This window comes from Dermacentor andersoni, chromosome 9, assembly GCF_023375885.2.
Source record: "Dermacentor andersoni chromosome 9, qqDerAnde1_hic_scaffold, whole genome shotgun sequence".
Classification (NCBI taxonomy): Eukaryota; Metazoa; Arthropoda; class Arachnida; order Ixodida; family Ixodidae; genus Dermacentor; species Dermacentor andersoni.
Genome location: NC_092822.1, coordinates 140,935,948 through 140,948,570, shown reverse-complemented (window position 1 = coordinate 140,948,570; position 12,623 = coordinate 140,935,948). Strand labels below are relative to the sequence as shown.

At 41.9% G+C, this 12,623-nt stretch overlaps 1 protein-coding gene across 7 annotated transcripts in view; it reads right to left on the bottom strand.

Annotated features, from left to right (window-relative positions):
• The window catches only part of p38b (p38b MAP kinase), a 457,389-nt gene that overhangs the window by 144,216 nt on the left and 300,550 nt on the right, over positions 1-12,623 (bottom strand). For 3 of the 7 annotated variants that reach the window (XM_050177286.2, XM_050177285.3, XM_072284306.1), the window contains exon 12: positions 1,419-11,779. The exons of the other annotated variants lie outside the window; for them this stretch is intronic. In XM_050177286.2, the coding sequence (XP_050033243.1) occupies positions 11,721-11,779 (59 nt within the window). In that variant the 3' untranslated portion in view covers positions 1,419-11,720. Of the gene's footprint in view, positions 1-1,418; positions 11,780-12,623 lie in introns of those variants that run through there. 7 annotated transcript variants of the gene reach the window in all.

The window sequence follows — 12,623 nt, the reverse complement described above, 5'->3', positions numbered from 1 at the left end:
CGAGGAGGGAAGATAACCGATGGTCATTAAGGGTTACGGACTGGATTCCAAGGGAAGCGTGGCAGGGGGCAGCAGAAAGTTAGGTGGGCGGATGACATTAAGACGTTTGCAGGAACAACATGGCCACAATTAGTACATGACCGGGGTAGTTGGAGAAGTATGGGAGAGGCCTTTGCCCTGCAGTGGGCATAACAAGGCTGATTGATGATGAAGCAAGAGAGAGCACGACGGTCAATTTGTTCGCTACTGCTGCTGCTGCCCTTATCTCGCTTAATTTGCTATTGCAATCGATGCTTCGCCTTTCGGGCGAAATTGCAACTTTTGTTTGCTTTTCACTTTGGACGTTTGTCACTCACTCTTTGCAATAAAGTTGCTAGACATTGCGACGAAAATGTTGGAAGTGAGGTGTTTCGGATATTACGGACTTCAGATAAAACAGACGTTTTTTGCCGGATTATCAGGGTCCGTTGTAACAAGAGTTGACTTTATTAATATCACACACATGGAGAATAAATTGTTGACTACGGATTTATTCGCAATCAACTAAATTACCGTGCTTTTCAGGTTGATTAACCAAGATCTCACACACTATTTTATTCCTTTGTAATCCTTGAAGAATATTAACCGTACTCATTCTGCTCAGAAAAATAATTTCTGGCTGCCTAAAGCTCTTACTAATTACAGCAAGATGACAGCGTCATTCTGCGCTAGAGAAATGTGGAATTCACTTTCCTATCCCATCAAAACATCATCCCTTACTGCATTTAAAAATACTCTTATAGCCCATCTTTTAAATAAACAATTATGAATTCTTTATTGTACAAATTCTGTTTTGTTTTTTTCTTTTGTAACTTAGCTTTGTAATTATTTTACATGAAACTGATGGATTTTTACTGTTCATGTTAACTTTCCTTGCATATTTTCAGTGTTAGTGTGAGTTTGTATTTCTTTATGAAATATTTATGCTGTCACAAATCAGATGTATGTATATATAAACTTTGGTTATTAATGTGCTTTGTCAATGTAATTAACTTATGTGCCAATTTCTTCTATTGGTTTGGTCAATTCTATATTTCTCTCCTAATTTTGTAATTTGCATCCAATATTCATGTACAGAGGGTCCCGGTATGGTCTGGTAACCTTAAGACCCCCTTCTACATATCCTTCTTGTTGCATCATACTTTGAAAAAAAAAAAAAATGTTTGATTTGATTGAAAAAGAAATTGTTGAAAGTTCGTGCTCGTGTCCTCCTTCATTGCTGTCATCTTTTTCGAGCGATATGCATTTGCTGCCATGTTTCCTGTGTGCATTAATTGATTGCAGTGGAATGCAGTGAAACTGAAGTTTGTTCCCCTTGCATTGCTGAAGTTGAATGTGCAGAGAATTTGAATGTTTGCAACAACAAATGTCACACATAGTCTGCCTTTAACAATTTATTACATTTTGCCTCCTGTCTCGAACTGGCCAGACGACATGGAAACATAGAATGACAAGCATTGGAAGTTGGTAGCAGCACACAGGAAGCACAAAGGCCTGATGCAACCTAACAGACCTAAATCTTTGCCTGCATGACATTTTCCAATACAGACAGCACTTGTTACCTCTGTGTTGTGTCCTGTGTGCTGCTACAGCAAACAATTGTGCCAAAGGCTTTTTTAAGATTCAGAGGGGCACACTAACTCTGGAAAAACACGTTGCACTGCCATTGACGAGGTGACCCTCTCTCATCACAGGCTATACGCCTGCCACTGTGACTGATGCATTCAAAAAATGAAGTTGCACTCAGACATTTATTCTTGATACAAACTCCCCATGTGAGAGGAAATGAAAATACAAGGCGACATGACGTTTGAAACAAAAAGGCCAGTGCATATTTGCAGTAGTACACCAACTTGTGCGTCTCGAGTGCACTAAACAAAAGCATATGTAGAGAGGGAAGCTCGAAAAGTCAAAGCCCAAATAGCAGAGCACCACATAATGCTGTGCGATTTGACCGATGTCATCACTATAATAAAGCACCAAGGCAGGGACAATGGGAGGAAGAAAGATTATGTGAAAATGAAGTATGACTGCAGACAAATTACTCGACCTCGATAGTTCCCACTGATTCTTGTTTTCTTTGAAAAGAAAACATTGGTGTTTCTTTGTGATACAAAGTCGTACTCAATATGTACTGCCCATACATCTTTTGGCTCTATAAATACCACTTTGATTTAGAGCTTGACAGAGAAATATCCCATGGCATAAAAAACTGCACAATCATCTTCGATGCCTATTATTCTGAAAAAAAAAAAGAAAGTATGACAGATTGCCTTTTGATTTCAGTTCACAAAAATTCTTTTTCTTTTGCTTTTGACCACCAAGAAACTAAAAAAACAGAATGTCTTCCTAAAAAAATTATTTTCTTTTTCTAGCGAGTGGTACAATAATGTGCATTCTAGAAGAAATGCAACCAATATTTCAAAATTTTAATTGCCATACAAGTCAAAACTATTGAGGGAACAAAGGCAAAGTTACACAAAAGTTTGTGCTGGCTTGTACACTGGTATATAGTGGAGCACAACAGAAATATGGTGGATGGAACATCTCGTAGGATATCGTTGCAGCAGTTGACTCAAAATTGCTTATTGTCAGAAAAAAATGTTTAGTCGGATGCTATGACTTTCAAGTGGCTCCAAACAAAAAATGAGGTTTATTTTCCCGACACTTCGGAACCAACTCTGCTCCTTCTTTAGAGGGGATGACAACAGACATGTCAAGACCTTTAAGCTTTCAAGGTCTGGTAAGGGAGGAGATGTTAGAATTCTTCTTAGCTACTTGAGGGTGGTAGGTCAGGCATGGTCCGAGATGGTTCTGTGTTTATCGTGAATATAACCTGACAGCAGGTTTTCTTTTGAACGGTTTAAACTGCCGTTTTTGTTGGTTGGTTTCGGTTGTAAGAATTTTGGCTTCTTCGAATGGTCCATGTCTTCTGAGTGTATGGCTAGGGGGGAGAGGGAGGGTAGGGGGTGTTGGATTTTTCATGGCTACGTAAAGGTGGTAGGCTGGGCAGGGTCCGAGATGGTTCATTACTTTTTTTGGTAGTGCTTAAACCATGAATATGAACTGACAGCAGGTTTCCTTTGGAATGGTTTAAGCTGTTTCTAGTGTTTTGTATGTACCATGGCTCCAACAACCCTCACTTTTTCTTGGTGCAGCTCAATTCCATGGAGAAGTGTCACTGTTGTCTTTTTGTTGATTTCTCTTCTACTCTAATACAATTTTTAGCTTATTGCAAATTTACCTTCATCTATTATCAATTGTACAGTGCTCTGTCCAAATATGCTTGAAGAAGAAACGAAGGAACTTGTGTCTGTCCATGTGCGCTACAAGCATACTCGGGATGCCCGGCAACAAATGTAGATAATTTTCCCTATTCACTGCACACGGCTTGCACATCATCTGCCTTTGCAAAGTAAGTACTTTATCCAGCTTTTATGTGCATGTTGCACAGCCTCTGACATTCCTTTTATTTCCTGCATATTTTTGCTTTAGGTGAACAATTTGAGACTTAGTCAAAGCTTCTCATAACAAGTCTAACAAATAATGAAGCACTAATTGCAATCCCCTTGAAGTTCCCAGAGAAATCGATGCATTTAGAGTATCATTCTACCTCAATGAAAGCTTCCTATAAATAAATGCAAGAACATTTGTAGATTGGGCGTGTGTGATGATACTCTGATGCAGCAGTTGAAAAAGCTGCTCCAACAGAGCCTACAGTGAGCCCACCCTGTGCGTGACGATTCACCCACAAAAGAACAACATTCAGTGCACCTTGGGGATGTACCATATTTACCCGTGCACCTGAATGTAACACATTGCCAATTCATAAAAAAAAATATAGCATGGCCTCTTGCTCACCATCGGAGGAAACAAGAAATTTACCTTTACAGATGGAATTCTTATCTCTTTATCAATGAGCTTTCAGAATGAAAGCTGCACATTGTTGTCGTCATTTGCACTTCACCAGCCACAGATAAGCACACAAGGGTGCCATTCTCGACAATCACTTAAGAGATGCAACAACAACTTTTGCGAGGCTCTCTATCAAACTTGCCTAAGATGCATCCGACAGCATTCCTTGCACTGTGCACAGTTAGCGAGCTGGGCACAGCAGCAGAAACACCAACGCATCTGGTGCCGAGTCACGTAAAGTTTCGCGAAAGTGATCATATCTCTGAAAGTTATTTGGTTGAAGACACCACTGAAGATCTTAGTCGAGCACAAATTGAACCGAAAAGCAACTTTCACAAAATCATGCTCTGTCGCCATTTTGTGACGGCACTGATGCTGCACCTGATGGCTCTGACCAACGGTTTCAAATATTTTTTTAGTTTCACAACTCCTCCTCTCGAGCCTGGCATGACCTATTCCGAGGGACTGTGAGGACACTGTAGTCGAGCTTTGTGCCAAGTACTGTTCTTCTAGCATGTGAACGCTAGCTGCAGTTGTTTACACTGCGTCTTGTGCTGGTAGCCAATTTCATTTTCTCACTGTGTGTGCCTCGTCACTGTCCGCTTGCACATTGCCAGCTGTCGAGGCCCTTTGCATCCTCCAATCCAAGTTCTGCAATCATGGAGACACGAGTACCTGCAACATGTGAGTCACCGAGTGCTGATATCGCAGGCACACGTTTGTTTTTAGGCCCCCTTTTTTCGCCTCCTGAGATAAACCTTACTCCTGGTGCCATATTCTAAATCATGTTATAGAACTACATGACACAATGCAGTCGTGTTTCATGGCTGTTTCAACCAGCAGGTACACGGCATAATTTGGGGCATAATTATGCACAACAGGACATAATTCCCCCAGCGATCAGCCCTGTGTTGGTACTTTCAAAGTTGCAAAGAGCCATTTCTTGCATTGGAGAATGGTTTGGAGGAAATCGTGCAAGGTTTTTATGTACAGTTTCAAGAAGGTGACATAACCAAAGTCATGTCAGACATGTTGCAAGTGGCGAGGTCATTGAAAGTAGTGTGGGTCATGGGTATGCATAATGAAGATGCACAGTTCCTTGTTTGTTTCCAAACGTTCCAATTTGCTTTTGCTCTCACCAAATAGGTCAAAGGTCGCTACGATAACGCAAATTTGTGCATGGGCAAGTAGTAGAATCACATTGCGGCCCGTCTGCAAGAGTCAACCCTTCCTTTAAATGTTTGCTTCAGACAAAAAAAAGACCGGGTCAAAACTAGTGCTGTGCTCCGGCTTGCCTGGAATTCGAGGTTGGCGAATTCAGGATAGTTTCTGTTTTGTAACATGCATGCACTTTTCACACAAATCAAACACCAGAAAAATGACCATGCGCTTAAAGTGTAGCGAGGGCGTGAAAAGGCCAAACTTTAACAATTTACTTGGCAAGAGCCATTGACTGTTGTGTGGTAGTGATGAGTGCTTTGTTTTAATAAAGGTGACATATTTCCAATTCTGAGTGCTCCTTAACTTGTGTGCAAATGGTAAAGGTCGGACACTTTGTTTTTAACGTGAAGGTTGGAATACTGTTGAACTAAGAGTTAGATACAAGGCGTGTAGCTGGTACATGTAGTGTATCTACGTGACATTTAAAAGATCTGCTGCACATTCAAGACGTGGGGTCAACTTTTACAGTACTTTAAGACAGGCAAGTGTACCAGCCTTTGAATTTTGACAATAAAAAGCACAACTCCAGTGCTTGGGAATAGCCAGCTGTCGCCTGAACGGGGCAACAGTTGGGCCTCCTGTGAGAGAGCATTCCTCCCTTTAGCTCAATGACGGGTTTTAAACAGAAAATAAGTGTTTATAACCGTGCATGTAAATTGGCAAAATGCTTGTTCGCCGAGCATATTTGCTTTGCAAACGGAAGCACATAAAAATATGCGAGCTTGCAGCTCTGAACTAAATGCACTGAAGCCATTCTACCCGTGGATAGCGATGATGTAACGCTATTGGTGCACAGCCGATTATGCGGCAATTAATGATAGCTGCGTATGACTACGTGACTACAAAGGTCCCGTTTCAGCTCTCTTATGTCGTGGAAGGATGATGCGTTTATCTGCAGCAAACGGTTAATACGCAGAGCATCAAAGATCTCTTTTATTTCATTAAAAAGCAGGATGCTTATGGGATACACTGCTTTTATCGGGCTTGAACGAGACGCAAGACCTAGCCTCTCGGATAGGTTCTCTCGTGCCTAGCAGAACAAAAAGTCATGGAGCCAGATGCTTCCTTCAATCAGCGAGCCTCACGTAAATGCTCAAGCTCCGCAACCAACAACAATGACTGTACCAGGCTACAGCAGACGAAGCTCGCATGCTTGGCACAGCACTGCAGTGGCGAGCCATCTGCTGCCGAAAGGCTTGAAGCTCCCCTCGGAGGAGTTCAGAAACTAAAGAAGTGTTCACAGATATGGACTCTGACGTTAGGCTGCTGCCAACGCCACGAACATGGTTTGCTTTCAGATCCAAATGTAACGTGCAGGGAATTTTCAGACCCATTTACTTGCAAAGAAGGTGCGCACCAAATTCGTCTAAATATGGTATCCTTGGACAGTCACTTTTGGAAATATTGCTTTTAGTGTGGACTGATTGGCTGGTTGAGCAAAACTGCTCGAATCGTACTGTACACTACGTCACATGAAAGTCCAAGAACAGGTCACTTCCGGTCGTGTATCGGATTGAAACACTTGGGACTTGCGGGTCACGAGTTCTTCAGCTAACGCTGCACATGCATAGTTGAGAAATTTGCCCAAATCATCGGACTACGTGTTATAAAGACAAATTTTGCTTTCCCATTCTTTTTGCTCCCTGGCTCATTCCATCATCGCCACTAGGATCAGCCACTCGGTATAATAAGGAAATCAAGCTGACTGTTATAAAATATGCTCTCCATGATGATTCTGCTTATAATGGCATTTTCTGCACATGCCAACACTCGTTGCTGGGCTCAGAGATACACTTACGTCAGTGCACGAAATCAGAGGATTGCAATGCTCTGCCAGCACACTCATAGAACGTTGATGACGATTGCTGCGCTGCTACTTTTGTCGGCAAAACATCAGTGGTGATGGACTAGCATTGAGATGCATTTGAGAAAGCACTTGTCTCGTTTATGACCATGTGGCAGAAAGTCTTTTGCGGCCCTTCGGTAGTGGCGCTGGAGGTTTTATGCACCGGCCTGTCCTTTTGGAGAGCAATGATGGCCATGAGGGCAGGCAGCGATTACAAAGTAGTGGTGCTTTAAGTCCCACAAAAATAAAAAGAATAATGCCACACGGATTCCTTAGAAACAAAAGAGTGAGCTCAGTGGTCCTTGACCACGATGCTTGTTTCTCCAACTGCAAAACTTGCTTTGTGACCAATGCATGGGGGTTCCTTTCGCAACTATTCCCTAAATGTAGGGGCAAGGCCTTCCTTATTCGATAATTTTTTCTTCAGTGTCAAGAAACAAGAAAAACACAGTTTTAATGTAGGTCAGCACCTTCAAAAATGCATTTTTTGAAAAAGAAGAAGGAAAATGATTTTTTTTTATTTAGCATTTTTCAGGCTGCCTGTCTATTCAAGAATATTCAACAAAAAGAATTATGTTGTTATCGTAAGCTGTTCAAAAGTTATGACCATTTTTCCAACCCCTCCTAGACGTATCCACTACTGAAACTGATTTCACATCTGCCATCTCGTTATAAATGTCTCTTCACATATATATTACATAATGCCAATCTGTTTGAGTATGTTCTAAAGCTTTCGAAAATATTTTGTGGGACATGACGATTTCGATTTATTAAAAAATTTCCACTGCCATGCGGAACTCTATTGTTTGCGTTGGGTTGCGTTTGCGTCTGGGTTGTCTGTGCCATCTGTGGTTTTTCGTATGCCATTTCGAGCTTGCATATTTATTTCTAGCCTTTCAAGGAGAAAGTTATAGTACTCCATGAAATATGGCAAAGCACAGGACAAAAAGGAAGCATCAACGCAAGTTTTTAGGGAATCAACACGTGGACCCGCCGTGGAGCACGTGGTCGCTACTCTTTTGGTGAGTGCCTGAAATCTGGGCAATGTGGAGTGGGACAGTGACATCCCACTGCAAGATTCCCCCCTTGAAGGTAACAGGATCATTAATTTTGAAATCCTTGCCTCCGTTATCTTATCTTTGAACTGTCCGGAATGCACGAGCACTTCACTAAATCTCAACGAATGCACCCGCTGTGGTGTTTCCTTTACGTATGGTGTCCTGTGTGGTTTGTGTGGCTTTGAATGTGCATTCCAGTCTTCAAAAATGACTTACCGCACAGTGGAAAACAATGTCCGCTTCGTCTTTGCTATGTGACAACTTGGCAAAGGACACAAAGGTGCCGTCACATTCTGCAAAGTCACCAACATGCTGCCACTTCCTAGACATTCTGCATACGAGAAAACGTCCTCAAAGCTTTCTCAAACTGCTCAAATGGTTGCCACAAAATCTATGGCTAATGCTGCTTCTGAAGTGTGTAATCTCGTCGAGAGTAACGAGTGTGGCGCGTCGGGACGGCACCTGGCAGAAGTGCGGACATTCATCACCAAATGGGTGGGTGTCATTGATTTCTGTCGATACTGGCAAAGTCAGCGACGTAGAAGGGCTCTCCAGCAAGTGTAGAGCTTATGAATTGAGATGCAAGCTGAGTACTGCGAGCCTCAAGTGGAAAGCCGGTCGTACAAACTGTCCCGCCAACCGTGTGCCATGGAAGCAGTCGGCTTATGTCACATGTTTGAGAGGTCAGAAACAACGTGGGAACTCAAGTACGTGCAGTTTTATGGTGATGGCGATTCCAAAAGTCATGCTGCAGTGAAAGATATTTATGGTAAAGACAGCGTCAAGAGCTTGAATGTATAGGACATGTGCAAAAACATGTCAACTGCTGCCTAAGGAAGCTAAAGAAGACAGAGCGCGGTCTTGGAGGCAAAGGAAAACTGACAGATGTCCTGATTGATCTGCTGAATATTTACTACGGAATTGCCATCAGGGCTAATGTTGGAAATCTCACAGCATTGAAGAAAGCCGCACTCGCAAGCCTACTTCATTGTAGCTCCATGGAGCATGGCCTCTGCCCTCAGGGAATTGATAGTTGATTCAACTGAGCAAAAGCACTCAAGGAGAACTTCCCACCGAAATCCTCAATGAGGTGAAAGCCATGTACAGTGATCCTTGTTCTGATGAACTTTTAAAGAAGTGCCTGCACGGCAAAATTCAAAATGCTAACGAGTATTCCAACAGGATGGTTTGGCAGAGGATTCTGAAAGGTGCATATGTAAGCCTGCTTATTCTTTCGTTCAGGCTGTATGATGCTCAGTGCAATGACAGAAACAGGAGCGTACTAAGCAGGCATGCACCGAACTTGGCCGCTACGCGATGCTTGACCAGTGACTGTTGCCATGTGAGAAAGGCTGCATGTGAGTCAGCTGGAGACGCAAGACGCGCTGAAAGTCCGTGAGTTTCCTTTCAGCGGTGACGTCTCTGTATTCTTTTTTTGTTCGGTCTATAAGAAAATGGAATACTCTTTCGTCTGACATTGTTAATGAAAACAATGATGCGTTTTATTGCGCTCTTTGTGTGTGATTACTTGTTTCTTCCTTTAAAATGTAATCCCCCCTGCTGTAATGCTCGCATGGGCGATGCAGGTATGTAATAAATAAATGTAATAAATAAAAGAAAAATTCGTGCTTCAGCTGGCTCAAAAGGAGATTGTGCTGCTTCCAAAGAGGGCCAAAGCTATGAGACTGGTGGATTTTAGACATATTGAATGTTTTTTTTTTTATTACACGGACATTCGGTTCAAATCTTTAAAGCCATATTTCTCAAAACGTGATTTTTTGCATCCTACAGTTATGCAAACAGTGATAACTTTCCTTCTAAAAAATTTTCTCGCTAAAATTTTGTGTGCTATTTCTTTATATGTGGAACTGTGCATTAAAGCAGGGTGACTGAAAACGAGTAGTAATTTTTTATACTATGGTCAATTGTGTGAAAATCAAACCTGCCAGATATCAACTTTATCAGTATTTTTATGATAACGCACCTCAGCTTAGAGATGTCGTGATTGTGGTGGTTAGATGCACAGGTTATTGTCCTCATTATGCACCTGGCAAGTTGCGTTTGAATCACACCTACCATTTTGTAGCTATGACTGTTGGCACAACATGTATATTTTGGTACAATTTGATTTATATATATATTTCTTTACATTTTTAGCAATTTGATCATTTTGAAGTCACAAACTACCTAAGCTTTACAAGCCAAAAATATAATTGCAACTGTTGGACTACAATTGTAAAATTCGTTCTCGAAGGTGGTGACCTACCTTAATGAATTATGTTGAAATGCTAAACAGAAGTGTATCTACATCATGGAGCAAAATTTTTAAAATCGGAGGCATGTGAGATGGTCTTCTATGACAATCAGATGCAATACCCACTTTCTCTGCTTTGCACAATATTCAAACAGCACTCATAAAAACAAACACAAAGGCTGCAATACATTAAGGAAATAAATTACACGTAATGTTCTGAAAATACTGCAGACAGTAAACATAATGGAATGACCAAAACGCATGTTTTACAACTCCTGCGAGTCAATGACTTTTAGGGACGCTTCCACTTTTCTGCAATGCCTCACAGGAGCAACAGGTGTTTCATCACTGATTTAACAAATCATACCTAACCGAAAGTTATATTCCTGAAAGTTATATTCCCGAAAGTGATCTGTAAGAAATATGGTTCCTGCAAATCAGTAATGTGTGATATTACTGATTTGCACATGTCCTTTGCTACAATCTTTGTATTTTAGCGTATTTCACTGCCACCTTAGTTAATGTTGCGAATTGTGGGGTCAAACATATGCAACTTACCTAACACCGTTACTCCATTTACAAAAGCGGGCTGTGCGCATCATTACTTTTTCCTTAGTGGTCTGTACCAGTAGTACTCTCTTTGCGAGACAATGTGTGCTGTCATTCATTACTATGCGGAACCACAATATCTCCTGCCAAGTAAGCAAGACAATAAACACTAATACACCTCTGCATCATAACATCTTCATTTTCCCATCGCTCAGCACTTGACACGCAAGCAACGGCAATCTTAATCTTCCTGTGTGCTTCAATGTGCACGGTGAAAAGCTAATCGAATAGTAGAGCATCGCACGCATAATCGAAGACCTGGGATCGTTTCCCACCTACAGCAAGTTGTTTTTTCATCCACTAATTTATCAGACTTAATTCAATAAAAATTTGTCTTGCGGTGTGGTGGATTGTGCCAGTTGGCTAAAAAGACCAACAATAAGTGGCGAACACGCCACAGTGGGTTCTGAACTCGTGCAGTAAGACCCGAGTGGTGCTGCAAGCAGTCACATCCCCATGTGGCAGCATGTGGCTTGTTCCAAGTATTTCAGCGAGCAGCGGGTGCGAAAACAAGAAATGGACGGTTTCGAAAGGCACTTTGAATCTGCTTACCACCCACTGCAATGCTTTGAGGATTTCAAAGCACAAACTGGGGCACTTGTAAGTGGGTAGAAAAGTGGGTAGCAAGCTTTCAGAGCAATGTGAAGCAGCCAGGTCTTGCGGGCCTGACAGCAAGAAAAAAAGCTGTGCACAGAAAGTGGCTTCTATTTCACTGAGGGTAGAAGAGACAAGGAGAGCCCCCTCCAGAGGACGCTTGCTTCCACGAAGCCTCCAGGTGTTACAGATCAGAGTTGGCAGCAGGCGGCACAAAGCTAGTGGTCTCCTCGTACACCAGCCCTGGAGGAAGAGGCAGGAGAGACAACCACAACAACAGAGTCTCAGTGAGTGGGGGGATCCTGCCCACTTCCTCAAGGGCTGGTTTTCCCCCACACTCAGTGAGAGAGGGTTACATGCTCTACCGTCTCGCAATCGTGGTGGCACAGAAGACTTGCCACAAACAACTCATTGTTCTTCAGAGCACTCTATCCCATTAATTCTGCTCTTAACCATCAAATGATTGTTATCGGAATTTCCGTCGATATAAAGAAGGCATTTGATACCATCTGTCACTCGGCATTGTCATAAAAATTCAAGTGGTACGGTATTGTTGGTGGCTCTCGCGACTTCTTTTCTAATTATCTGAAATCACGGAAGCAAAAGGTACAATCAATGGGTTTCCATTCGCATCAAGAAACGTCGCATGCGGTGTGCCACAAGGGTTAATAATTTAATGTATGCGATATTATTTACAGGGTGTACACTTGAATCTCTGCAACACACTGTGTCCAACAAACTGCTAGTTGTTTCAAGGTGGTTTCGTGACAATCAACTGTTATTAAATGTTAAGAAGACTAAATACATTATTTTCCATTCACGAATGAAAAACCTTGATTGCGCTTTAATAAATATGTCACTAACAATTGAACAAACGAACGCATTCACAGCATTAAATATCTGGGAATTCTATTTGATAGCAATCTTCATCCGAAAGACCAAATCCACGCCGTTTGTAAACAGTTGTCCTTCAGATGTTACACTCTCATACGTGCACAATACTTTGAATGCACAATACTTTGAATTGACTTTGCTACAATCTTTGTATTTTAGCGTATTTCACTGCCACCTTAGTTAATGTTGCGAA